The sequence below is a fragment of the Tarenaya hassleriana genome, unplaced genomic scaffold, assembly GCF_000463585.1.
Source record: "Tarenaya hassleriana unplaced genomic scaffold, ASM46358v1 Cleome5, whole genome shotgun sequence".
NCBI classification, from domain to species: domain Eukaryota; kingdom Viridiplantae; phylum Streptophyta; class Magnoliopsida; order Brassicales; family Cleomaceae; genus Tarenaya; species Tarenaya hassleriana.
Window position 1 is genome coordinate 3,236,422 of NW_010967707.1, and position 26,555 is coordinate 3,262,976.

The 26,555-nt window shown below is 37.2% G+C and overlaps 6 protein-coding genes and 1 pseudogene across 12 annotated transcripts in view; 1 reads left to right on the top strand and 6 right to left on the bottom strand.

Moving 5' to 3' along the window:
* The window catches only part of LOC104826605 (glutamine synthetase, chloroplastic/mitochondrial-like), a 4,252-nt gene extending 759 nt beyond the window's left edge, over positions 1-3,493 (top strand). The window contains exons 2-14 of the mRNA XM_010559378.2: positions 431-704; positions 842-881; positions 1,002-1,105; positions 1,200-1,248; positions 1,374-1,480; positions 1,579-1,666; positions 1,743-1,871; positions 2,006-2,080; positions 2,355-2,408; positions 2,518-2,555; positions 2,644-2,803; positions 2,882-2,942; positions 3,116-3,493. Coding sequence (XP_010557680.1) covers positions 445-704; positions 842-881; positions 1,002-1,105; positions 1,200-1,248; positions 1,374-1,480; positions 1,579-1,666; positions 1,743-1,871; positions 2,006-2,080; positions 2,355-2,408; positions 2,518-2,555; positions 2,644-2,803; positions 2,882-2,942; positions 3,116-3,255 — 1,305 coding nt within the window. The 5' untranslated portion in view covers positions 431-444 and the 3' untranslated portion in view covers positions 3,256-3,493. The remainder of the gene's footprint in view (positions 1-430; positions 705-841; positions 882-1,001; positions 1,106-1,199; positions 1,249-1,373; positions 1,481-1,578; positions 1,667-1,742; positions 1,872-2,005; positions 2,081-2,354; positions 2,409-2,517; positions 2,556-2,643; positions 2,804-2,881; positions 2,943-3,115) is intronic.
* Positions 3,494-4,834: 1,341 nt separating this feature from the next.
* Positions 4,835-5,744, bottom strand: LOC104826606 (glycine-rich protein 3 short isoform-like). The gene is made up of 2 exons (XM_010559379.1): positions 5,550-5,744; positions 4,835-5,410 (listed from the first exon to the last, which is right to left on the bottom strand). The coding sequence occupies exons 1-2, from the start codon at positions 5,653-5,655 to the stop codon at positions 5,130-5,132; spliced, it is 387 nt and encodes a 128-aa protein (XP_010557681.1). The 5' UTR covers positions 5,656-5,744; the 3' UTR covers positions 4,835-5,129.
* Positions 5,745-7,762: 2,018 nt separating this feature from the next.
* On the bottom strand, positions 7,763-8,564 carry LOC104826607 (glycine-rich protein 3 short isoform-like). The gene is made up of 2 exons (XM_010559380.2): positions 8,420-8,564; positions 7,763-8,220 (listed from the first exon to the last, which is right to left on the bottom strand). The coding sequence occupies exons 1-2, from the start codon at positions 8,523-8,525 to the stop codon at positions 7,946-7,948; spliced, it is 381 nt and encodes a 126-aa protein (XP_010557682.1). The 5' UTR covers positions 8,526-8,564; the 3' UTR covers positions 7,763-7,945.
* Positions 8,565-9,390: 826 nt separating this feature from the next.
* On the bottom strand, positions 9,391-11,225 carry LOC104826610 (eukaryotic translation initiation factor 1A-like). 5 transcript variants are annotated; one of them, XM_010559383.1, is made up of 3 exons: positions 11,131-11,223; positions 10,915-10,978; positions 9,391-9,990 (listed from the first exon to the last, which is right to left on the bottom strand). In XM_010559383.1, the coding sequence occupies exon 3, from the start codon at positions 9,983-9,985 to the stop codon at positions 9,548-9,550; it is 438 nt and encodes a 145-aa protein (XP_010557685.1). In that variant the 5' UTR covers positions 9,986-9,990; positions 10,915-10,978; positions 11,131-11,223; the 3' UTR covers positions 9,391-9,547. The 5 variants fall into 5 exon arrangements, with proteins under 5 accessions (XP_010557685.1, XP_010557687.1, XP_010557684.1 ...); XM_010559385.1 differs by having other exon boundaries at positions 10,883-10,978; XM_010559382.1 differs by having other exon boundaries at positions 11,136-11,150.
* Positions 10,916-14,906, bottom strand: LOC104826609 (probable lipid-A-disaccharide synthase, mitochondrial). Its single transcript, XM_010559381.2, has 9 exons — positions 14,450-14,906; positions 14,183-14,282; positions 13,992-14,097; positions 13,370-13,596; positions 13,184-13,262; positions 12,832-13,073; positions 12,511-12,737; positions 11,136-11,841; positions 10,916-10,978 (listed from the first exon to the last, which is right to left on the bottom strand). The coding sequence occupies exons 1-8, from the start codon at positions 14,671-14,673 to the stop codon at positions 11,658-11,660; spliced, it is 1,389 nt and encodes a 462-aa protein (XP_010557683.1). The 5' UTR covers positions 14,674-14,906; the 3' UTR covers positions 10,916-10,978; positions 11,136-11,657.
* A 1,618-nt stretch (positions 14,907-16,524) lies between these two features.
* LOC104826611 (ethylene-responsive transcription factor 3-like) lies at positions 16,525-18,014 on the bottom strand. 3 transcript variants are annotated; one of them, XM_019204095.1, is made up of 2 exons: positions 17,744-18,014; positions 16,525-17,537 (listed from the first exon to the last, which is right to left on the bottom strand). In XM_019204095.1, the coding sequence occupies exons 1-2, from the start codon at positions 17,769-17,771 to the stop codon at positions 16,897-16,899; spliced, it is 669 nt and encodes a 222-aa protein (XP_019059640.1). In that variant the 5' UTR covers positions 17,772-18,014; the 3' UTR covers positions 16,525-16,896. The 3 variants fall into 3 exon arrangements, with proteins under 3 accessions (XP_019059640.1, XP_019059641.1, XP_010557690.1); XM_019204096.1 differs by having other exon boundaries at positions 16,525-17,523; positions 17,730-18,014; XM_010559388.2 differs by having other exon boundaries at positions 16,525-17,519; positions 17,726-18,014.
* Positions 18,015-22,227: 4,213 nt separating this feature from the next.
* On the bottom strand, positions 22,228-26,457 carry LOC104826612 (annotated as a pseudogene).
* Positions 26,458-26,555: the final 98 nt, after the last annotated feature.

Genomic DNA, 26,555 nt, shown 5'->3' on the forward strand with positions numbered 1-26,555 from the left:
AGGGAAAGAAACGTTAAAGATTGTAACTTTAAAGTCAAATTCACTTGTAATCCCGGAAAGCTCGATTCCAGTTGATCTCGGGTCCACCAACAATGCATAATCTACTCCCGTTCCTTGCTGAATTGACCCTCATGGATCACTTTTTGATTATTTTATATGTTTCGTGTGGATGGATCTCTTTGGCTTTTGCCCATAATTTAATTTTATTTGAATAGTTTCTAATCGCCTTTTCAGAAATGGAATCAGTTTAGTTTAATCCTTTTTAGACAATCAGACTAAAGTCTGCCAAGAATCTGGGTCCTAAAAGGCTGATTCTGAACAAATTATGGTTAAAAAAAAGGCTAATTTCTGATCTTGTGATTAAAAAAGGTGGGATCTCTGCATAAAAAATCCATTTTTTTGTAATTGATTTGATGCTATTTTTCATCAGGGCTTGAAGCAAAGATGGCACAGATCTTGGCACCTTCTCCAAAATGCCAGATGGGTGTGCCGAAGCACTCGGTCATCTCCAGCCCTGCAGCTTCGTCGAAGCTATGGAGCTCTGTAGTGCTGAGGCAGAACAAGCAGAGCGGGAAACTGAACTGTTCTAACAAGTTTAGGGTTTTGGCCCTCCAATCCGACGACAGCACTGTCAATAGGCTCGAGGGACTTCTCAACTTAGACACCAAACCTTACACTGACAAGATCATCGCCGAGTACATTTGGTATGCCCCTCCTTTGGTTTGTCTGATTGCCGTTTACTCAACTGTTACATCCTTCTTGTTGATTACTTTGGTTATGTTACGTTTTACAAGTTATCGGTACTTAGCTTATGTTCATGACTTTGATCTTTCTTGGATAGGATTGGAGGATCTGGAATCGACCTGCGAAGCAAGTCAAGGGTAAGATAGAGTGGTGTATGCTAGATTTTATGCATGGATCTTGCATTTCATGTTATGCATTGTTCTGATTTCTTTCTTTCTTTCTTTCTTTTGGTATCCATTTTCTTCTGAAAATTTCAGACAATCGAAAAGCCGGTTGAACATCCTTCCGAGCTTCCCAAGTGGAACTATGATGGTTCAAGTACTGGACAAGCGCCTGGTGAAGACAGTGAAGTCATTCTTTAGTAAGATTTTTTGTCTGAAGACTTTATCACTTTGTTTTTCTTTTACTCTCTTTCTATATATTTACCTTGTCTGCAACTCCATTGTTTTATGCAGTCCACAAGCTATTTTCAGAGATCCTTTCCGAGGAGGCAACAACATCTTGGTACAGTGTTGTTAACTTCAGTTAGTAGTTATGTTTGTTTATTGAACAACAACAACAACATCGTCTTAATCCCAAGTTTGTTTGGGGGTTTGTTTATTGAGCTCTGTAAGAATTTTGTTGTGAAGGTTATCTGTGATTGTTATACGCCAGCCGGTGAGCCCATTCCCACGAACAAACGTGCCCGAGCAGCTGAGATTTTCAGTGACAAGAAAGTCGTAGATGACATTCCATGGTCTGTCCTTACCCCTGATCCTGCAATAACGTGTTAGCTTGACCCTTTCTGGATAGATTTTGCGACTAAATTTGTGGATATTCGCCTTTGTTTATTAGGTTCGGTATTGAACAAGAATACACCTTACTCCAACAGAACGTGAAGTGGCCTTTGGGCTGGCCTGTTGGAGCTTATCCCGGTCCACAGGTGATAACTATATCTAATGATGTTGCATCAGTGTATATATAGTAAGAGATTTACCGGTATCTTCGCTTCTTGTTAGGGTCCTTACTACTGCGGAGTTGGAGCCGACAAGTCTTGGGGCCGTGACATTTCGGATGCTCATTACAAGGCTTGCTTATATGCTGGAATTAACATTAGCGGTACCAACGGGGAAGTTATGCCAGGACAGGTCTGAATCTTTTTCTACATTGCCTTTTTCTCCTTTCGGGTTTCGAGGTATAAGTTCATTATTTATCGAATCTTCCAGCGTATAGTTTTCGTTAGTTTATATCATCAGTTTGATATTATACTCTGTTCTTGCAGTGGGAATTCCAAGTTGGCCCGAGTGTTGGCATTGAAGCAGGTGATCATATCTGGTGTGCCCGATACCTTCTCGAGGTAATCAACGTCGTCCTTTTTGTGCAAATATATCAACCATTGTTTATATTCGATCCCGAGAATAAATTTATCTCGGGAACTGCCTCATCTCGATCGAGATTAGAAACTCGAGTCAGATCTGAAGAAGGGTTTCTTCCTAGTTTGTCTCGGTTTCTTAAGGGCTTTGTTAATCAGACGGGTTTTCTTATACTTGTTACTACTTCTTGAGAATCAGTTGGAGCAGGTTGAACTTTCTCGGCCCCTCGTGTTTAATTTTCGGTTATAACTTTTGCAGAGAATCACGGAACAAGCTGGAGTCGTCCTCACGCTTGATCCCAAGCCGATAGAGGTGATTACCGTTATACTTTTTTTTCGTGGAAAAAAGACAATGTAACTTCTCTTGTGTCATTTGACAATGGACCTGACCCCAAAGGTTCATCTTCTATGTACGACGATAGGGCGACTGGAACGGTGCTGGATGCCACACCAATTACAGGTAACACATTCCACGAGTCACAACATCTCTTCAGTACTGTCCAAAACGTAGAACGGATCGGATCGATATAACGGTTTTTTATTCACAGTACGAAGAGCATGAGAGACGACGGAGGGTATGAAGTGATCAAGAAGGCGATCCTGAATCTCTCGCTCCGTCACAAGGAACACATCAGCGCTTATGGGGAAGGGAACGAGAGAAGGTTGACGGGAAAGCACGAGACTGCGAGTATCGATACATTCTCATGGGTATGATCACATAATATCCGAAATTTTCAACTTTTCTCCCATATTATCTCTGCTCAGCATTCGGACATTAACTTGCAGGGAGTGGCAAACCGTGGATGCTCGATCCGTGTGGGCCGTGACACCGAGAAGAATGGAAAAGGTACCGACTTTGAGTTCCCGACAACAGAATCTGGCTCGTCTAATCCCTGACCTGAAAGAATGGTTCGAAAGGCTCGAGCCAGTGACCCCTTCGAACTATAATTTCTGAACCAGTGATTCACCGAACTATGAATTCGAACTCGAGGGTAACGATGATTTCCGCGTGTGGATTAGGTTACTTGGAGGATCGGCGTCCAGCTTCGAACATGGACCCGTACGTTGTGACGTCACTCTTGGCCGAGACGACGATCCTGTGGGAGCCAACGCTTGAGGCTGAAGCTCTTGCTGCTCAGAAGCTTGGCTTGAATGTCTGAAACCCCAGACATGAAGATATCAAAGCCAAAGCCAGCCATTGTTCTTCTTCACCCTGGTTTTTTTTTCCAAGTTCTACGCAAAGAAAAAAAAGTCTGTGTAAATAAAGATCCTGAAACGATGAACACCCATGTTCCGATCTTTGTCAGATTCAGAAGCTCGTCGTGTCTGAGAGTATTTGCTTCGGATTTGCTGCAGTTTTTGTTATTTTATATGTTTCCTGTCTTCTCCATTCTTAAACCCATGACCCAACAAAAAAATGTTATGATCATATTCTGCATGTGCATGGTAATTGTTTCTGAAGGACGTGGGAACAAATTTCCTCTCTTATAAAAATATATATATATATATATATGTATGTATATATTTGTCTGTTTCTTCTAAAATGATGTTACATGCACAGTTCTAATTTGGAATCGAACGATTACATCACTTACATGCAGAGTTCTAATTTGGAGTCAAGCGGTTACATCTCATTCAGTTCAAGTTTGACAAAAGTATCTTTGTTATATATATATATATATATTAAATGAATTTCAGTAACTAACCATAATTTTTTCATTTAGGGTATGAAGAATTCGGTTTGGGTATAAAAATTCGAATAACTTGTAGAAATTTCCAAATCGAGATCTAAAATTAATTGGATACCGTTTTATTTAACCCAAATTAATTAAATATAAACTGAATTCGAATTAAATATAATATAATAAAAAAATCGAATACAAACGAAAATTATATTAAATTTTAGTTTTTTAAGTAGAAGAAAATTCAATTCAAATTGACAAAAAAATAACATACAAACTAAAACTAAATATACACAAGTTTTTTATAAAAAAAAACGGAACTCAACATTTTTAAATTAAAAAAAAAAAAGTTGAAATCGAAAAGAACCGAACTCAACCGGAACTGATCAAACCGGTTTTGGTGATATATATATAATGATATAGGGACCCTCTTTCTTTGAATGACATAATATGTTGTCTGTATTTGGGACACTCAAGTCACATACATATATATCGCACCACTATATTGACTCCCCCTACTACTATTGGGACCGAGGGTTTTTGTCAAATCTTATGATATGCAATCCATGATCGGTGTAATATCCTAATAACTTATTAAGATTAATTATGGTAAATATTTTATGTTTGTACTTTGTTTTATAAATAGCAAACTCTTTTCTAATAGCTTTCAATACAACGTACACATTAGGGTTGGACATACTCTACGTTTAATTCTAGCTGGTTATTTTTCAATTCAAATTTTATCCGTTTTGAGAAAAATTAATTTACTCATTCAGATTTAATATTGGGTTATATTTCAATTGGTGCGTTATGTTCAATTTTGATTTTTTTTTTTTTTGTATAGAAATGTCCATTTGAGGAAGGAATATCTAGTATATATTAAAAATCATGAAGCTTGATTCCCAATTTATATATTGACAAACAAATTATTGAACAACATATTAACAAAGATGCAAAGGCTCGTTAAAGAAGTGTGGAAAATGATATATAATTAATTTTTAGTGGTAATTAATTAACCTCTTTAAAACGCCATTAGTTAATGTGAATAAAAAAGATAGAAGGAAATTTCGTGATATTTAAATTTAAGCAAAACACTATATTACGCAGACCACAAGGATTACAACTCCAACGGTTACAGACCAACATGAAATAAAAACAGAAACTTCCACAACCTTTTATTTAGTCTATGCATGGACGTACGTACTTCATTATTGTGGTAGCCGGCCCCCATGCAGGTTTTCCCCCCATACGTACACTTTAGAGTGTATATATATAGATCCCACAACCATGCACGGCCTAGTTTACGTAAATGCATGCACATATATATACATACACACTATATATATATAGGTTTAGTTTCCAGGCTCGTTCTCCGGCTCAGTCTGAACAGCCTCGCCGGCGTAAGAGCAGCACCTCGAGCAACCGTAGTATCCTCTGTAGCAGCATCCGTACCGGCAGCCACCTCCTCCGCCGTATCCACCGCGTCCGCCGTATCCGCCGCGTCCGCCATAACCGCCACCACCGTACCCTCCGCGTCCGCCATACCCTCCACGGCCGTATCCACCGCGTCCGCCGTAGCCGGGACCATATCCTCCTCCGTACTGGTCAGGGTGTTGTGCCTCTTCCGCGGCGTCTGCTCATATACAGAGAATGATTAAAAAAACATCTCGTCAGCTTCTGTAAAGCCAAATGATTCTCGCCCAAACCAATACTTTACGAAATTTTATGAACTTAACGTGATATATATATATATATATATATGGAAAACTTACCATTCTTCTTTTCGGTCGAGGTTTCAGCGAGATCTCTTGCTGTGACCTCGGAGACAACGAGAAGAACAGCAAAGAGACATAAGAGAAGCAAAGCTTTGGAAGCCATTTCTTGTTTTGCTAAGACACTGCTTTGTGTTTTCGTATGCTAAAACCAAGCAGAGAGAAGGAGATCGGATGAAGAGAAATGTTCTTCCCACACTTCTATTTATAGTATCGAGTGAGGGGTTACGAAGATGAATTAATACTTGCCAACTGAGAAAAGTCAAAGAAGTAATGTAATAATATATATTTTTTTTAAATCTGTGGTTATATGAAATTAAAATGATTTAGCCCTATATATGAAAACAAATGGGGTAAGAGGATAAGAACGTAGAAGAAGTCACACATGCATGGCCCCATGTACGGTTGGGTGTTGGATTGATCTGCACAAAATTTTAAACTCTCATTAATTGGTGTTCCCACTAGCCTTTTAGATCTTTTTATTTCCGTATGGTGGCCATTTATTGGTTATTTTACCCTATATATGTGTGTGTGTGATTTTAATATCGTTTTATTATTTTATTTACTTGTTCAAGTAAAATAGTCATTTTACTATTTTTATGTAAGGAAAAAAATAACATATGCTATTTTTTTTTAATTTGATATAATTTGAGACTAGAAAAATTCAAAACTGAACTAAGATTAAGTTCGGATCAATTCGAGTTCGAATCAATCTTTTTTTTTTTTTTGATGAAAAGTTCGAATCAATCTTATATTATCTTGGACGCTAAAAGGGTAATATATGTATATATATATATGTATGTATAATATGTCGTTTTCTATGTGAAAGTAAACAATATTTCATCACAGATTTTGATCAGATTCAAATCTACAAACCCTGCGACATTGCCCTGCACCGGGCCATGTATTGGCCACATCTACCATTCAATGAGTTCTAGGCAGTTCTAGTGAAATCATATCTATGACTTTTGTATGTGTATTATTTTTTGTTCCTACAATTAATGTTTAGAATTGAATTTTAATATATTTTGATGTTCAAAATTTTCCAATTCTCAGCCAATTAAAATGTTAGCATGACTTATTATAAAACATACATAGTTAAAATATAGTTCAAATGTTATTATGACTTATCTTAATATATATATATATACACATATATATGCACATATACATCAGTGCACCTAGAAATTACATAAAAATAACCAAAAAAAAAGAGAAAATAAACAATTTAGATTAAAACCATATAAATTCTTCTGTGGTCGGTTATTAACATTTTTTTAATTTTAATTAGTATGACACCATAAATTTAGATAACTAAATTGACAACAAAATATTGAATATATCTATATATATAAAAGTACAGTAGAATCACCTGGGGATGACACGTGGCAAATCTGTAAGAATTAATTTCTAAGATTTATGTGTAAACAGGGATTCGCGCGGGTTATTACCTAGTTAGGCTATAAAAGTAGGGTACCAAATTGTCTTTTCTTCAAAAAACAACTTGTGGTACAACAACTTACTACTCATACGTGTAATTTGAACGAGTTGGAAATTTGGAATCGCATAGCATACATCTTTATTTCCATGCATGAGTGAGAAAAATGGCATCTTCGGAAGGAGAACTAAATAGTAAATTAATATCATAAATATAGTTTAATTTGGGATTGAAAATTGATAGACTGATAAAATTATAGATTTTTAACGTTTTGATTAAAAATAGTAATTAGAAATTAATAGGTTTAATTACATTAAATATGGAGTTGGAGAAAATGAACTCAAAGGTAGCTAGGGATATATATATATATATATAAGAGTTATCCAGATTGTATCAATGTGTCCTACCTATACTAGTTTGTATTATGACATAAAATGCTTATAAACTTATTAAATGCTAAGGATGGCTATACAATTTGCAATTTGTCTTGTAGATTCCCAATCCAAATCGACATTGAACCATCTCTATCTATAATTCCATGTGTACTTTACCTGGCAATTTACCCTAGATGTGAATATAAACATGAAAATAATAGTTAGGTCTTTGGTAATATATAGGGCAAGAAACTACTTTATGATACGACTTAATCGTACAACGTTTGAGACGCTTTTATCAAATGAAACAATAAAACTGAAATCGCAATATGTCCAATGTCATTGATTTTCTAATAGTAATTAATATTAAAAGATATTTGTTTAGATTTTAGATTAATACACGAAAAATACAGAAACTTCGTCGTCGTTTTATTTAATTAAGTCATGGTGTGCATACACTTTACGTACGTACGTACTTCATTATGAAAGCCCCATGACGTTTTCCCATGCGTACACACACGTGTGTAAGTACATGCATGCATACACACTCGCATACTACATATATATATATGTATGTATAGGTTTTAGTGACCAGGCTCGTTCTCCGGCTGAGTTTGGACAGCCTCGCCGGCGTAAGAGCAGCACCTTGAGCAGCCATAGTATCCTCTGTAGCAGCAGCCGTAGCGGCAACCACCTCCTCCTCCTCCCCCGCGGTGGCCGCCTCCACCTCCGTAGTGACCACCTCCGCCGCCGTAGTGACCGCCTCCGCCGCCGTAGTGACCACCTCCTCCGCCGTAGTGACCGCCGCCGCCATATCGTCCTCCGTACTGGTCCGGGTGATGTGTTTCCTCAGCGACTTCTGCTCATTAGATAGCCATAGTTTTAACACTCGTCAACTTTTGTAGTTCATGGCATTACCATTACAACATTTTTTTGCATACCATCATAAATTAGTAATAAAATTTACATATATCATGTGTTCTACAACCATAAAAAAACAATTGAACTAGCTAGTGTCTTGTGGAATATATACACACACATATATACGATATATATACCATTGTTCTTGTGGGTGGAGGTTTCAGCAAGATCTCTAGCTGCGACCTCCGAGGCAACCAGAAGAACAACAAAGAGACCCAATAGAACCAAAGACTTGGAAGCCATTTTTTTTTTGCCCAATAAGAAGAAAGAAGAAGGAAGGTGATGAAGAAATTGTCCCTTCCCACGCCCCCTATTTATAATAGCATGTGCAGGCGAAGACGATTTAATTACTAAATGAGAAAAGTCAATAAAATAATATTATTGCAAGTTTTTTCTCTAATAAAATAAAGTTAGGCGTATTAGGTTAGCTATATCGAATTTCATTTATTTCAGGTTATGCATGTCACTTATTTTAAAATTAATTTTCCGATTTTAAAATATTATACTTATTCCATTTTTTTTTTTGCGTTGGATTGAATTCGATTTGGTTTCTATTCCAATTCGGTTTGAATTCATTTTCTTTATTAAATATATATCTTTTAAAGATGACTCACTTCTGTTTTTCGATTATTTTTATATTTAGCGCATTATTGATGAAATTATTTTTAAAAGTAATTAAATTTTTTAAATCAAATTCGAGTAAAGTATCGGTTTATATTATTTGATTTTGGTTCTGGAACTAAAATGGGTTATTTTAGCCTATGAAAATAATACGCGGTAAGATGATAAGAACGCAGACGTCATACTGATACATGCATGCATGGGTCCGGTACCGTTGGGCGTTGATGGATCCGTACAAAAAACTTAAAAACTCTCATTAATGGAGAGTTCCCACCAGTCCCTTGGATTTTTTTTTTCTGCATCTGTCTGGTGGATATTCACCGCATCTTTTTGGAAAAAAAAAATTATATATATATGATAGGATAATTTATCCAGAAACATATTAAACTAAAGTGTTATTATTTTTTTGTAATATTTTTAAAATTATTTAGCAGACATTCTCCCTTTGATCTCAGATCTGCAAAGAATGCCCATGAGGACAAGGAAATGAAGCAACAAGAGCCAGTGCCACTACATTAGATACGAAATCGGATGAAATCCCGAAATGCATAATGCGTGCAGCATCTTAACACTCGATGTTACGGCGCAAATGACGAGTCTCGGACTGGAAAAATACAACCCGGAAACTGTTAACCGGTCTAGTCTTAGATCTTGTCGATATCTTCGTCCTCGAACTCGATGTAGTCATCAGCTGCGGCATCTTCATCGTCATCGAGATCCCCAACGATTCCTTCGTTGAGACGGGTATTCTCCGGAAGCTCACCATATGCCTTGAGGAGCCTAGCCTCATCGGACATGTACTTGAGGATGACGTCAGCTTTGTCATCCTGGTAGTCCCTCAGCCCGACAAGGATGATGTCACCGGCTGCAATCCAAACCTTCTTGTGCATCTTGCCACGGATATGGCATAGACGTTTTACACCATCTATGCACATGGCTTCACATCTTCCATTACCGAGCATGCGAAGAACTTGTGCATATTCCTGCCCGTCCTCCTTGAACACCAGCTCACGCTTCTCATCGTCCGCTTCGTTCTTTCCTCTCTTCCTGTTCTTTCCTCCCTTTCCCTTGTTCTTCGGCATGGTTTCTGTTGAGAATTGATCAAACATTAACCAAATTTTCAGTCCATGATTTTGATCACAAACTTGCAAACCGAAATAATTAAGCAGGTCTATCAAGTACTGGATTCTGCTATGGCTATGCTCTTCTTGGGTCTTCAGACATATTATGAACTTTTTGCCTAGATTGCCTGCTGATTTGCTCATTATAACATTACAAGTTTCTATTTGATTCCTTTACCAATATTTTACTATCTTACAAAGCCCACTTCCAGTTATTAGAGTTTTGATATTCACATAAGATCCTTGAGAAATATAAAGAACTTGTATTTCGACAACTAAACGATCTAACTCTAGAAATATACGGCTGGTCACAACATGGCTTTAGACATAAAAAGCAACTTAATATCTAGCCTAAGCGCACAAACCATGGCAAGACAAACTTCCAGCCCCGAAAACAAATAAAGGAATCAAAAGAAAAAGAAAATCAAGGAAAGACCTTGCAACAGTAAATTTTGCTCTAAACATTGTTTGGATCATATCATCTGCATAAAAACCTTTCAGCCCCAGGACAAAGCAAGGACATTAGGACAGAGAGCAAAAATCAATGGCTAAAAGTTTTAGACAACCTTCAAACTGCTTAGTCATGTGTCAGCTCGAGCAGAGTTAACATTTAAATTGCTCTCTGCGACCTAAGCACTGATTCCACATCCAACCCAAATTCCATATACAAACTTCAACGTAATTCACTCAGCTAAGAATCGACTACCGCACTCACGAATTCCTTGTGAATCGAAACACTGTTTTTGATGTAGAAACCAAAATACTCACATCGAGGGATCCAGAAAACGAGGCTAAACAAAATTCGCAGTATACTGTTAGTAAAATTTCAAAAGAAAAAACGTTCAAGCAATCAATCACCTTCTACGTGATAGAGTCTGAAAAGTACTCGCCTTGATTCACGAAAATGGATAGAACACAGTCGACCAACGGAAATCCGACCAGGACAAACAGCTTCTGGATAAAACAATTAGAAAACGAAGGTCAACCATCGATCAAATCCCCACCTCCCCCAACCCTACGAACCCTAATCCGCGACAGATGAATCGAGAATCAAACATAAAAAAAAAAGAAAAAGAGAAGAAGATAGAATCAAACAGAGGGCGAACCTTACCGTCGTGGAGAGATCAACGTGATGTTCTACAGATTTAGGGAAAGTCGCGACAAGCTTCGAAGCGACAGATTCCCAAATCTCTCTCTCCTTCCCGGAATCGGATGAACGTTACGTGTAGGCAGCGGCTGCTGAAATTGACCCCAGATCACAAAATGTATTACGGTATTATGATATTAAATATTGTGGGTTTTACGAAAATACCCTCGATTTCAGCCATAACTACCGATATGCCAATATGTTGCCAATTGCCCAAATTTTGGATATTCGATTAATTTTCTTGTTTATTTTTTCAACAATATAAACCTCAATTTCGGTTTCGTACGGAATACTGGACCTGGTGATAGAAATTGGGGTTCCAAGTATTTGAACCGGCGTTAAATCAACTCCCTAATAAGACCACAACTTTCCAACAATTTCAAGAAGAGGGATGCAGAATCTTTCTTAACCAACACAAAAATATTTGCATAAACTAAAACTATAGACTAAAAATTCATCAAAATTATTGAAAAGAAAAAAGGATAATCAAGGTTTGGCAAAACAAAGTATGGTTGAAGCTGCTAAAAAGCTTGGTGTGTAATGTTGAGACCCCAAACCAGTTCGAGGGAGGAAGTTGTGAATGTCTCTTTGTGAAGGGTGCAAGAGACTCGCAAACTTTTCAGCAGCAGCAGCTTGATCTTCTCTCATCTCCTCATCCGAAATCAGTTTCCTACAACATTCACACCATTCCTCGGGTCACGCTCGTTCTTTGTCGATATAGTTTCAGTACTATACTCTAAAGGCGAGGATAGGCCGGGTATCCGAGATATTTATCTGTTCTCGGATCTCTTTTGGTTGGATATCCAAAGGTTAGATATCCGCAAAAAAAAAAAATCTCGAGTATCCACATGTATCCGAATCCGAGATTAAAATACAAAACTTCAATTATTTTCAAAACATGTATCTCGTATAGTTTGGGCCGAAAATGCAAAATTTTCGGGCTACCCGAACCCAAATCCAAACCCGAAACTTCAGTGAAACTTAATTCAAAACCCAAGCTCTTTATGTAATTCCTCTAAAACCTAGGGGTAAAAAAGTCAATTTACTATTCACTTGAGTACACGCGATCACTACCCGTTACCCACACAAATACCCGAACTCAACCCCAATTTCCGGGTTTCCCTAAAAACAAAACCCGACCCCATCTCATGCAACAGTCGGATACCCGAACCAAAACCCGATTTTCAAGTTTCCCTAATGACAAAATCCGATCTCTTCTCATGTAACACATGAGTACCCGAATTCCAAAAATTCGGGTTTTTTCTACCCAGACCCAGTATCCTCTAAACAAAGATCGTTATGGGGTATGCAATATATGAATCAAAGCAGAGAACATTACCCTAGTATTGCAGAGAGATTCAAAGGGTTGCAGGACTGAAAGAGAGCTTCTGGGATGATGGGTGAGCCCAGGAGAATGTTTGGGAGAGAGATGTATGGTATCTTGGCTTTGTAGCGTATGAACATTTCTGTGAGGAAATGAGCTCTATAAGCCACGAGGCAAGGCAAACGTGCGAGCTGTAACTCAACAGCAACAGTCCCTGAAGTACATAGTGCAGCCTGACTCACCTGCGTGGATGGAACTCAAACAATTAGAGAGGGAGAGCGAGCAAGATAGAAAGAAAGAAATAAAATAAACGGGAGTTTCAGATCGAAAACTTACGCTAAAGGCATCGTATTTAAGTTTGGTGGATCCACCGGGAACAAGGATCACTGGAACAGGCCAATCACGGAGGAATTCTCCGATGTAACGCTCCACGTGGCTATTTGATGCGACATGGATAAGAGTAACTAGTTTAGGAAAGGAGGAGCCTTTAAGTAGTTCCATTGCTTTTGCGAATATGGGAAGCATTCTCTCAACTTCCTGCAATCTGCTCCCGGGTAGCACGGAAATGACCGTGGAGTCTTGAATGTAAAGTTTTGCAAAGCATCGTCATCATCGAAATACAGGAAGGGGTCAAATCGACATGTCCATCCTACGAAAGGTTAAAACAATCAGAAAGATTTTGCATTACCAGAAGGTAGAGAGTATTTTCCAAAGAACTCCTTAGGATTGCCTTGGATCTTCCATTTGTAAGGCATGCATTTCCCAGCCTGTCGAAGAAAATGTATCACTTGTACCGAGGAATTCAAAACAAGTATGGAAAACTACAACGTCGAGGAGCTAAAATTGGTTATTCAAGAACACGGAAAATACATACGGAGTTGAACTCAATTGCGTCCTCAAGTATTGGATGCCCGACAAAGGTAGCTTCCAGCCCATTTGCCCTACAAACCGCTTCCTCGTTTGGGAGAATGCAGAAAATATGATCAACAAACTGGGATAGACCTCCAAGTCTTGATTCACCCCCTCTCCATGCCCAGAACGACGGTGCCACGTAATGAAAATGTATTGGGGAATTCTCCAAGCCCCACTGATTGTATCTAGCTGCAAAGCCAAAAAGCATTGCCCCATTGTCCTACATCATATAATAGAAATGCCTTCAGGAACTTTTGGAATTAGAAGCTAAAATTATAGGATTCTTGCTTTATCAAATCTTCAGTTGTGTAGCCTATTAAAAAGGCTGAGTTCCTATTATATCAGAGCCAAGTGTACGTTCAGGGTTTCCTAGTGAACATGATGTGATAGTAACGAATACCAAACACCGACTACGTCACTCATACCATTGTGGTATCAGTCCTATCCGCACAGCTCGTTAAATCCTTGGGGTTTCACATACAATCTATTCAGAAACCCTCTTCGAAAATCTCAAATGTATATGTTACCCCACTCATTTCCAATATAGATACACCACCAAGACCAGAACAAAATGGTCACTTTACCTCGTATCTCCTTCAGAAGCCGGAAGGAGAATCCCTTGGAATCAACAGTCACAACAACATGTGGCTTGAATTTAGTCACTGCCTCTATAGTTTCCTTCAACTTAACCTGCAATTCCAAAACCAGGACAATAGATAATGGATCTGATATAAGACCATTCAAAGCATCACTTCATCAGTATTATAATACTCACATGGAACTTAAACAGATGCGGTAACAGCTCCCATATCCCCATTACTGCAATATCCTCCATGGGAAACAATGACTTCAACCCTTGCTTGCACATCAAGGACCTAAATTAAGCACCAATCTTTTTAGAAGCAAAACACAACATTTTCAAGCAAGTTCTCCGTTTCTCGTCTCGGATTCGGAAAATGTAAACAGAACCCCAAGTAGAAACTCAGCATTTCAGCGAGCAATCTCACAAAATGATCGAAAAGAGAGAAACCCACGTGCTTACCCTCCAACACCATGGAAACGAACGGGCAAAGGAGAGAGTTTTCGGAGGGAGCCCATGAGACGTGAGCCGATGGTGTCGCCGGAGACTTCGCCGGAGACAATGAAAACCCTAAGCTCCCCATCCTTCGACGCCGCATCGATCACCGTTTTACCACGAATCGAGAAGTATCTCTTTGTCAGTGTTGAGAAAGACGCACTGAACCTGTTTTTCACAATCTGAAACATCTCTCGAGAAACCACAGAACCCCAAAACTCCGATTTTGGTTCAGGTCTTCATGACCGTCGAGTACAGCTCGTCACCGGCGCAGGGGAAGAGACCGCGGTGTTTTTTCTGTGGGCTCAACGAAGGCCCAATAAGCCCATTCTAAATAGCTCTGAATTTTCTCCTTCTTTATTTTTTCTTGCCACATATTTTTTGAATACTTTTTTGTATTAGATATCATTATTCTACAAATTACACACGTGAAGATTATAAATGAAACGTGTAAGATTTCTTAATTTTAAAAAATGTAGTTGTGTAAATTCAAATAAATTTTAATTTTTATACAAACATCTAAAAAATTATAGTTTTCATTAATTTATATATTCTCAATTTAATTTGAAATATATGAAGATATTAATTTATCATTAATCCGGCATACTACATGAGCTATCAGAATCTGAAAATTCAGGATCTTTGATGAAAAAGAAGTGCAGATTCTACGAAACTTTACAAATTCACTCTCTTTTTCTACATTGGATTACGTTTACAGCTGATTGCACCAATGCATGGGATTAGTTTTAACCAGTAAAATGTAAAGCATTTGATTCAGCAATTATTTTCCATGTGGCCACTATAACATTCATTCACAAACTGAACAAAAAATCCAAATAATCTGATTAATGTAAATTTTTAAAAAAATATATATATAAACATAAACAGTGAAAAGAAGGGTGAACAGTGAAATCAGGCTCAGGCGAGTCATGGAAAAGCAACCGACAAGTGAAGAGAAATCTTTCGGTCAAAAGAGGAAGAAAAGATTAAGTCAAAGTTCTCCACACATCTTCATATATTTTGTCACAAAATCCAATGTTTTGCATTTGTTGCATCCAATCTTTTTCTAATGTAAACTTTCTGTAAATACAAAAATAATCGTATGTATTTTTTTATATTTTTTAGCATAAATATTCATGTAAGCATATTCAAACCTATTGGATATATTTTTCAAATAAAAATTATTTAGATCCAAATAGAATATAAAAAAAAAACAAAAAAAAAAACAAAGCTCAACGCAGCACGCAAGTAAACCCTAATTTCACTATAGCATCAATCATCGCATTTAATCACTCCAAACACAATCACTTTGATCGACCCATTAAACCAAAAAAAAAAAGCAAAAAGAAATCAAACAAGAACCCAAACACAACACACACATAAAGACAAGACTTAGTCGACACGTATGAAATGGATTAGTATCGACGGTCCAAATATTAAAACCCAAAGTAAAGCAAGTCCCGTTGACAATAATACATAATTACATATACATATACATGTGTGTGTATATATATATATATAAAGTAGGTTCGCCTGCAAAACCCACCATACCACCACTTGCCCCCCTCTCCATTCTTATCAACTATCATCCATAAATTCCAAATACGGATCTTGTTCCGACCATACTCACTGATCTAAGATCATTCGTCTTACCCCCTAAACCTTAAAACTCGCTGGCCCAAGATCATTCACCTTACCCTAAACCTTAAAACTGTCAAACAAATCACTGATTCTACGGCTAGTTTCATCGCATTCTTCGAATCATTGTTCTCGTCTAGAACATCAATTCAGTCGCCCGGGTTTACAATCTGGGCGAACATCATAGATTCGTACCTTAGAACACAGGCAATTACCAAGGATCATCATAAGTTCACATTTGGGATGGACTATCATCCCTGGTCTGCAAGATCTAAGAAGAAAAGGAGTAGAACACACGAATCCTGCACTAGCGCTGACCTATATCAAACCAGATAACCTTGTACAGCAGCCAAACATAACGAGTGCGTGTGTGTGAGTGAACAATAAACACAGATTTCTACAGATAGATTCATCAAGCAGCAAGTGTTATTTCCAGTCCTAAACAACAGGGCATGGTTATACACAGTGGATAGAATCGGATCCATTTTAAGCTCTTGCAAGTTGCAAATAAGATCTTTAGCTGAGAGCACGAGAGGTGGTAGAAGAAAAGACCCAGATCTTGCAATCATCATAAACAGAATACTAATTCTACATGTAAGCATCTAGCAAATGCATAGATTAATCGTAAAGTTTTCCACCTTCGATCCATATAGGACCAGAAGACGGTATAACTCCAGCAGATTCCCTTTTTTTCCTTCAATTTTATCGATTTTTTCCTGATAATAAAAACAAAGGAAAAAAACTAGGAAGAGGTTTAAGAACGATGAACCCAATAATCAGAGGCACAAAGCGGTGACCTTCAGATCTTCGCCGGAGAAATCGTGACCTTCCATTGGAGGCGGCAGGTTGAGATCGAAAGGTAAAACTTTGCGCAAAGAAGAGGTAAGGACGCAGTCGTCGTCATCATCGACCACTGAAGAAGAAGAATCGCAGTCGCTATGGCAATCATCAGGTGCGCGAGGCTGCACCGGTTTCTTACGATGAACCACCACCGGTCTAGGTCTCGAAACCCTAGGACCACTGAACGACTCCAACGTGCTGCTCATACTGCTCGACGCCGGACGATTCATCGGAGACGAACCGATCCCGGGGGTCCGATTTTCCTCCGATCCTCCTCCGCTGCCGCCGCCGCCGCAATTCGTGTACGGCTGATGGTGATAATTAACGTTGGGGGTTTCTGCTAAGGGGAAATTGGTCTTCGCCTTCGGTCCCCGGAGATTACGCGCCGCTCTATCGTAGGCACGCGCCGCATCCTCGGCGGAGTCGAAGGTGCCGAGCCACACGCGCGCCTTCTTCCACGGATCCCTAATCTCGGCGGCGAATCGGCCCCACGGTCTCTTCCGTACCCCTCTGAAACGGATCTCCGGCAAGCCGTTGGTCACCGTTGCCGGCGTCAGATCTACCGGCTTCGCTGCCGAAAAAAGAAAACAGGAAAAATAATTATGGTGATGATGATGGAGACGAAGAGCAAACATGTCACAGATGCACGTATACATGCACACAGCCACACATATATATATACACACACGACTGTACGTATCATCGTTATGTGAAGATTTTTGGATCGTCGGAGTAGAATCTTAGAAGCTTTTTCCGGCGAAGAACCTCCCGGCTTCGCTGCCGTAGCAGCGTTGGATCTGCCGCGAATCATAACAGAGGACGGTACTTGGTAGATCGAGAAGAAGATGAAAAGAACTTCTAAGATTCACGCGCTACCCCTCCAAACAACCTATCACCTCCTCCCCGCCGGAGATTCTGCTAACGCCGATGATCTTCCATAGCTTCGACGGATCCGAAGTTCAAAAAAGATAAATTTGATTTGCGCTCTCTCTCTCCTGTATCTCTCCGGAGAATTCAATCCGGTGCCGATCTTGGTTACAACCCCTCTGGTATTTTATTCCATTGAACTGCGAAAGGATACGATTGTCCACCACAGTAAAATGACATAATTGCCCTTGCTTTTTTCTGTGACATGAATACTTTAAATTATTTTTTAAGAGGCCGGTGTGCAAAAAATATATTAAATTAAGCAAAGAATAACTTTTTCATTTTTCCCGGTACTCGAAAAATCGGAATTCTGCTTTGTGTGGATTATCCTTTTGATGTTTACACTCTAATTTAGTTTTTCTCAAGTTATATATATATATATATATGAGTTCCAAAAATGAATTATATGGAATGTCATGGAAATTATTAGGGTAGAATTTTTGTGTGGTAATAGAAAGATATATGGTTAAATTTTGAGTGATTAAAAAGAATATGTATTCCATATTATAAATATAATAAAGCTAATGATATTACGTCGATTTCTCATTTACTAGAATTTAAGTTTTTTTTCATTAAAAAGGTTAAATTTGAAAGTTGTTTTTTTTCTCTAGAAATTATAATTGTTATCTATTCACATCACAATAATTGTGTCCAAAACTCATCAATGGCTTGCTTTAGTGTTTTATTGCATTAACTTCGGACCCCCTGTCTAAGATTGCAATATTTCAACGGAAATTAGTTCAGTTCTAGAATCCTTTATATATATATATATATATATATAATCAAATCAGAATCGACCGATAAATTAAGAGGAAATAAAGCAAATTAATACATAAAATGTTTCTCTCTCTATATATATATCTATATATATATTCATTCCAAATTTTAATGGTCGCTTAATCAGTTATGATCATGCAAATGCTAGGCGCCAAAACTAATATTGAGGCATAAACATATATATATATATATATATATATATATGTTTTTTTGGCTTCTGAATTCGAATGACCAACCATTGATCTCTTACGAGACCTATACATATATATATATGTATATGACATTGTTTAACATATAGTTTCAGCAAGTGCGAAATGGACCTAAATAACATTGTTCCTTGAAAGAAAATACGAACGGACCAAATGGGTCATCAAAGATCGAGCTACTTAATTAGCCCGCGAACCAAATGGGTCGAGCTCGTATGATCCATTATTAGTGCGTTGCGTCCAATGAATCGATTTCAAACAAACGCTTCTAATCACTGTTATTGCAAACGCGGTGAAACAAAACGCGGTATAAGGAGAATTGCAAGAACTTGAAAGCATCAAAGTTGCCATTTTTTTTACTTTTGGATTTGATGTGTCGTCGTACTTTAGTTTTTAGTTTGGTTTCAGATTCTTGGATAAGTTCATCAAGGTGGAACGATAGATGTCGGTCACTCAACGTCTAATGGAGGCTTTTATTATTTATATTTATAAATGTTTTGATTCAAATCTTATCTGGACCATCCTCTATTGTCTAAGATCTGCGTTCTTAAACTTTGTTTTAAAAAAAATATCGGATTTATATATCCAAAAAATTTCGTATTATCAACAAATATCCCAAATTTTAGATATTTAAAGATTAATGTCTAATAACTTGATTTCTTCTGACAATACATATGTAAATTGTGTTATCATTCGTCATCAAAATTAATTTAATTTTAAAAAATTCTGTATCATCATATTTCAAATTTTAATATCATCATTATTTTATATATTTTTTGTATGAAATATAAAATTTAGGTTTATTTAAAACAATTTCTTATATTTATGCCGGGTTTGGATATCCATAAATCTAAAAAAATTCCAATGGATACCGAGATACTATATTATTAAGTTGGGTATGGGTAATAAAATTAAATATGTAAAGAAAATAATGGTTGTAATGATTACAAACTTGATGTAGTGCATAGTTTACAATATTCCATCAAATTGGCATTATTTATGCACAAAGAAAAACAAAATAAAACAAACGTTTTATGGGTTAAAATATATGGAAATATGGGACTTATAATGCATTATTGTTTTGTGGATTATTCAAGACATTTCCCCAACTAAATTATACACCTGAATAATATATACATACATATTACATGTATATGCGTGCGTGTGTGTGCATTATTCAAACTAGCGATCGGACACGTCAAACCAAACTTCCTTGTTTTTCGTCAATGTTTTTGTTTTTGTTAAATATCTTAACAAAATAAACATGACATTATGTTACACACGCAAATATATGCGTGTATACATATATTTGTATGCATGTATAAACTCCAAAGCAACAAGGGTTTTTGTGAAGTTCCTCTCTCTCTCTCTCTCTCTCTCTCTCTCTCTCTCTCTCTCTCTATACCCCAAAAAAAAAGAAAACAGGAAAAATAATTATGGTGATGATGATGGAGACGAAGAGCAAACATGTCACAGATGCACGTATACATGCACACAGCCACACATATATATATACACACACGACTGTACGTATCATCGTTATGTGAAGATTTTTGGATCGTCGGAGTAGAATCTTAGAAGCTTTTTCCGGCGAAGAATTCACCGGGAAAATTCATTACCGGGGGACGGCGTACATGGGAAAGCCAGGCACTCTTCCTTCTTCTTAATTTATTTTTTCATCGTTGCCTTCAAATTTCACTTGTAATACTTAATTCCTAAACAAATTAATTACCCGAGGTATTATTATTATTATTATTATATGGAAAAAATGAAATAAATATTATGGATTGAGCCGTTTTGGCATATTAGGTACTGTATTTTTTTTTTCGCTTTGAAAAATTATATGAATCGTATTGTCATTGTAACTAATGCTGAGATAATCATAACAAATGTTTTTTGTTAATTACATAATTGGTAGGTTCAACGTTAAATCAATGGACAAAGTATGTGCTAATTCCGGGAAAAAACTATAAACTATACATATTGTCGTATCAGTCACGTCGCTTTCCTTGTTTTCAGCTTTTAATAATAATAATAATAATAATAAAATTATTTAGTTATGGACTGTTCTTGCACTTAATTTGTCTAAATAACTAATCATTTTGGAAAAACAGTGTCCAGCAAAGTATCTTTAGGGTTTTGTTTATATTTTAATTTGTTGTTTTAATCTGTTTTGGAAAACTTATATAAAGTTTTCATTTAAAAACATTTATTCTATATTACTTCCATTTATTCGGTTAATTATATATGCAGAATTATTCACTTCATATTTACTTTATCTCGTTTAAAAATCATATTTTAGTTGATTTTTAATTTAGACTCCATTTAAATATAGTTAAAATTTGTTAATTCAATTGATTTTGATTTTGTTTACAAAGTCATCAATAATCCCTAAATTACTTGCAGTGATTTTATTTTTTCCATAACGGTTTTGAAGTTCATGAATTTTTTTTTATAAAAAAATTCCTTGTTGATTATGTGAAAACAAGACGGCACGCATTGCGCCCGAGGGCTGTTTCTTGTTGACTTCACTCTCATTCTTAGTTTCGGTGCTTTTCTTTAATCCTTTTTAATTAATTTCGTTGCACGCAAAATCACAATATTTACTAATCCCTCTGTTTCAAAATGACGGTATAAAAACAATGTTATTATTAATAATTTATTGAAATTTGAAACTATTGTAACAAATGTCTTGAAAATATAAAATGACAAATATTTTAAAATATAAAAAATAACTTAAAATTATAAATATTTTGAAACGGATAGAGTAATTATATCCCTTCTTCTCACATGAGCCAAAACATTTTATGAGTGGATGACTAATGTATACGCATATAAATTTATGAGCATAAACTTAATTTCATTAGGGGGTAATACAATAATTCTACATAAAATTATATAAAATTTGTGAAGAAAACAAAAAAAATTTCTGTAAGTTGTGGCTATTGATCAAGTGGGTCCGTCCATGACCATATTCATTTTATACAAATTTTGAAATGTTTCATTGAGATTGTTAATGCCGTCATCCCACTTAATCATATTCGTATAATTATTATTATCAACGAATTTGTACGTCATTAAAACACAATAACTTTTGTTATTGTAGTACGAATGGAAATAAATCATGGGACAAGTTAAGGGCGATGTGCAACTTTGACTTTTCAACGACAAGAATGCCTTGGGATTGTCTTCTCAGTTAATACCTTGTTTAACTACACAATATTATTAAATAAAACGTCATTTTTTCCACTAGTACTAAATTTAACATTTGAACCTGCTCGTGCACTTATTAATTTTTTCCGAAATAATGAGTATATTAATAGAAAAATTGACCTTTTTAAAAATAATTTAGTCTAATATTTATATAATTTATGATTTATGATTAGTTTTATGATGTATTCAGAATTTACATTTAGCTTTTTCATATAGAGTAACGCTAACCATCATTATAAAATCATAACAAAGAATATAAGATTCGATACCAAGCTTCATGTATCTGAAGCCCGAGAGTCCAGGGACGTTCTAGACATTTCATCCGCCGCTGAGCTTGCATCGGCCCCTTCAATGGTGGCTTCCCAGACAGTAAACCCTGTGTCTGAATGTTGCAGGAGGCTCCAGTACATGATGGCTTCTGGTTCACCTGCTTGTCATCAAAGTTCATGTTGGATTTAATCTGTTTCGACGTCGATGTAAAAAACCGAGAGAACTGTTTCAAGCCATGAGATTGTACCTCTACGATATCCTCGGGCAACAAGAATATCGAGCACCCGAGCTTCCGGGCAACACTGATAATGTAAGTAGCATTCAACTTCTTTTCCTCCTCTGTTATGGCAATTTACAGAAACCAAAAGCAGCTTATAAAATATGAGAGACACTTAGATTTGTATCTGTGTGGAATGTTACATACTGGAAGACGAGCATGATTACCTGTTTCTCCCTTAGTGACAAGACTCCAGTTAACTACTCTTGGCTCTGCTGCACTAAGAAGCTCCAGAAAGAAGATCCCATCTGACAGATTCTTGTCCTAATATCGGCAAAATGTGAAAACCCCAGATCCTTTTAGTGTCTGAAGATGAATCACCATAAAAAAAGGTCTGAGCTTCGATTGATTCTTATTACCTTGAAGCTCTCGGCTTGAGAAGTTCGACCCGCCTTCTTCACTTTCCTATTAGCCCAACTTAGAATATCTGTGTCTGTAATTTCTTTACCTTGAGAGTGAAATCTCAAGTTCTTCAGAAGCTGGAGCATTGTAAATCTCATCAGCTGCCATAGAAATGCTGCAAAAACATTGTCAGAAGGAGACACAATGGCCAAGTTTTCGTAGAATGGAACAACAATCTGCAATAGAACTATAGAAGACACACTTTCAGGATCATACAAACCCGACAACAACAATATTAACAAGTCATTGATGTGAAATATAAACTATATAGAGCTGAGAATGCCGTTAAATGGAAGTGAACTATGTGGACCGGCAAGCTTTCGAGGAGGACTCACCCAGGATGAGTTTCTTATTTCCTTGCACAAAGTCATTACCAGCTACATTGACAAGGGAGATGTTCAATTCTTTTCCAATCTTTAGAACTTGATTGCAATTCTCAACCTTTTTGAACGGCATTCTTATGGGAGGCTTATTTGCATGTTTCCAGTAAACCGAGCCAGGTGAAACCTTGTCGAGAACTTCGAGAAGAACCCATCTATACGTCACAAGAGGAATCAATTAGAACTTGAGCCAATCAAGATTAACGAGTGAGAGGGAAAACAAGATTGCATTTCCTATACTTCATTTGCACACCCGTTCCTAACATCCTCGAAAACACGATTGACATAAGATGCAACTCCTAGACTGTTAATCCAGAGATGGAAACATCTTTCCTCTCGTGAAGTTTGCGCGTCATCCGTCATCATTTCAGCAAATGACACCTTCGAATTCTCGACAGACAATCCATTCCTGCAACAGAGATCATTGCATTGGTCAAAACTAGAAATGATCAAATCCACCGAAATAACTTTTCGTGGGTTTCAATTATATAAATGAATGATGGGTCAAGATTGTTACCGACCTGTGCTGAAATATTTGCGCCACAAAAGCTAGGTTAAGATTTGGTGATCCGTCCACTATATCTTTAGGAGAAATGTATCTTTTACAGTCCAATTTCTCCGCCTGTTCAAGCAACCTCTTTACTCTTTCCGCTGGATCTTTGATTTCTAAAGTCACTTGTGTACTGTGTAGTCTGTGTTCATGTGCAAGAGCATTAAGAAGATATGCACATGCCTCTCCATCCTGCAAAAACACAACAGAGGAATTCAGAAATCAGCATTTGTGAATCCACTTCATAGAATTATAGATTATGAACAAAAATATTCAACATATTCCAAAACAAGAGAGGGGAAAAAAAGCAGCAGAATCATAATTGGTAATCATCGGTAAGACTACGCTTCGAAAGTTGAACAAATATTTGTGAAGAAGTGCAGCAAGACCAACTAACCTTCATGGCTTCACATCAGAAGAGAAATTTGTGACCTGCTTCTCGTAACCGGCTTTCTTCAGATGAAAGTTCATCCATTTTAGCAAAACCTTTACAGGAGCTAATCCCATAAGCTCTTCCACATCCTGGAAAGCCATGAAGAAGAGGGCAAGTACCAAATCATTAGTCTCATGCTACTGAAAACATCATAAAAAAAAGGCGTAAAAATCATCAAATATTATCTACCTTACTGTCGTCCACCAATTCAACAAGTTGAGGATTTTTCTTCAGATTGAGATCAGCCAACAATTGTATCTGATATTTTGTCCGAACAACAAAAATGATGCAAACTTAGCAAATGTTACTACAAAGCATTCTACACCTAAAAGGGGAGGGCTTAAAGTGAACAGTACCTTTACAATCTGAGATATCAACCCAAGTATGAGATGGGGCTACAATGACAAACATGAAAAAAATGAAACAATTAACATTGGAAGATCAAACGAGTGAAAGCAATACAACGGAGAGCTACCTAGTTTTTTTTTTTTTCTGGGGAGTACTCACTCTTCCTTCGGCCAAGTCCTGTTTTCCAATGTTGACCACTGTGCAGCCAATTGCCTTAGCAGAATTCAGACAAAGAGTATGGTTCTCATTTCTTTCCCACGGGTTAAGTACCTTCTTTGTATTGATGGCTCGTTCATCGATTGTCCCAGGAACCGCTATGTTTATAAGCTTACTGCAGTGTGGAAGAAGAGAAGAATCACCATTACAATGCAAAAGGGGAAATAAACTCGATATTTACAAAGAATTCTTATAGTGTAACTGTAAAAGGCATCAAGTATATACCACAAAAGAACACCATTTCTAGCAAGAACAAACAGGGCATAGTAGCAGGATCTATAGGGAAATAGTTCTTCAAGAAAGGATCATCTCTCAAGAAACTATTGATATGGGCCACGTAGGAAGCTTTCTCGGATTCATTGATTGCATGGTGAACTGTTGTAGCGCTTGTCTTGAGGAATGACGAACCTCCTTTTAAACCTCCTGATTTCTCAATTCCCCGGGATTGCACACTAAGAAAGGCCTGTCAAACCATCCATAAAACTGATCAGTACAAGAAAGATAATCATAAATCAAATCGATCAAAACCTGAGCGAAAAGAATACCAAGCCACAGAAAAGCTCACCCGAAGAAAAGCTTCAAAATCAATTTCTTCATCAGGATTGGTATAAGATTGCCCCAATATAGATTTGATCTCATCCTCATCAAAGGTGCCGCTGAAAGCTTTCAACTTTGAGAGAAACGGGTGGTAAATCCACCACGGAGACACGGCCCGACCCAGTTCTTGCTGAAATATACTGCAATGCATAAAACAGAAAGGTGTTTCAAACGTCAATTCAATACCAGCGACAGAAGATGGTGATCATGAATCAAAGAAAACCACAAAGAAACAATCTATAGGCACCTTGGATTTAAGGGTGCGTAATTCGACTTGTGTGAACTGACTCTGCAACCATTGATCAGAAACAAGAACACCAACGTAACTAGACATACCTTGTTATGTTCTCCTCGGATTCAAGCACGGTTAAAACCAAAATCAATCCCCGAAAGACAATGATTTCCACCCATACACGATTCAATCGAACAGGACTTCCGGATCACTTAACAACAAGCAGACCTAAAAACCCAGATCCATAAGTTCTGAACTGAAATAGAAAATCGTGCAGGCAAGTCAAAATCTTTTTCAAGTCTCTTTCACAGACCAACAAAACGGAACGATAACTCTCGTTACAGGTAAACCCCACAACTGAAAGCAAAATGACATTGATACTTTGAGCGTCTACAATGGCGGAAACCGATATGCTATTGCGAGAATACGAGAGAAGGAGACGATCATAAGCCTCGGAGAAGACGAGATTAGAAGTGGCTGCTGTTCGTGTCGTCGTATAAAGGTTCCATATTTTTGCGCTTCCCGTTGCTTGTTCTCTAAAAACTCTTCTGGGTACGCGTCAGATGGACCGGCGAAGCAAGAAGCGGACGAGAAATACGAAGTTCGAGAAGACGACATGTGAAAGGGAGAAGAAATGAGATGAAACAGAGGCAAGAAACCATGGAGAGAAAGGAGGGGTTTTGTGACAACAAAAAAAATATATAAGAAATATATTATTAATTAAAAGAAAAAGAAAGTAGTAAATTATTAAAATAAATAAATTTGTT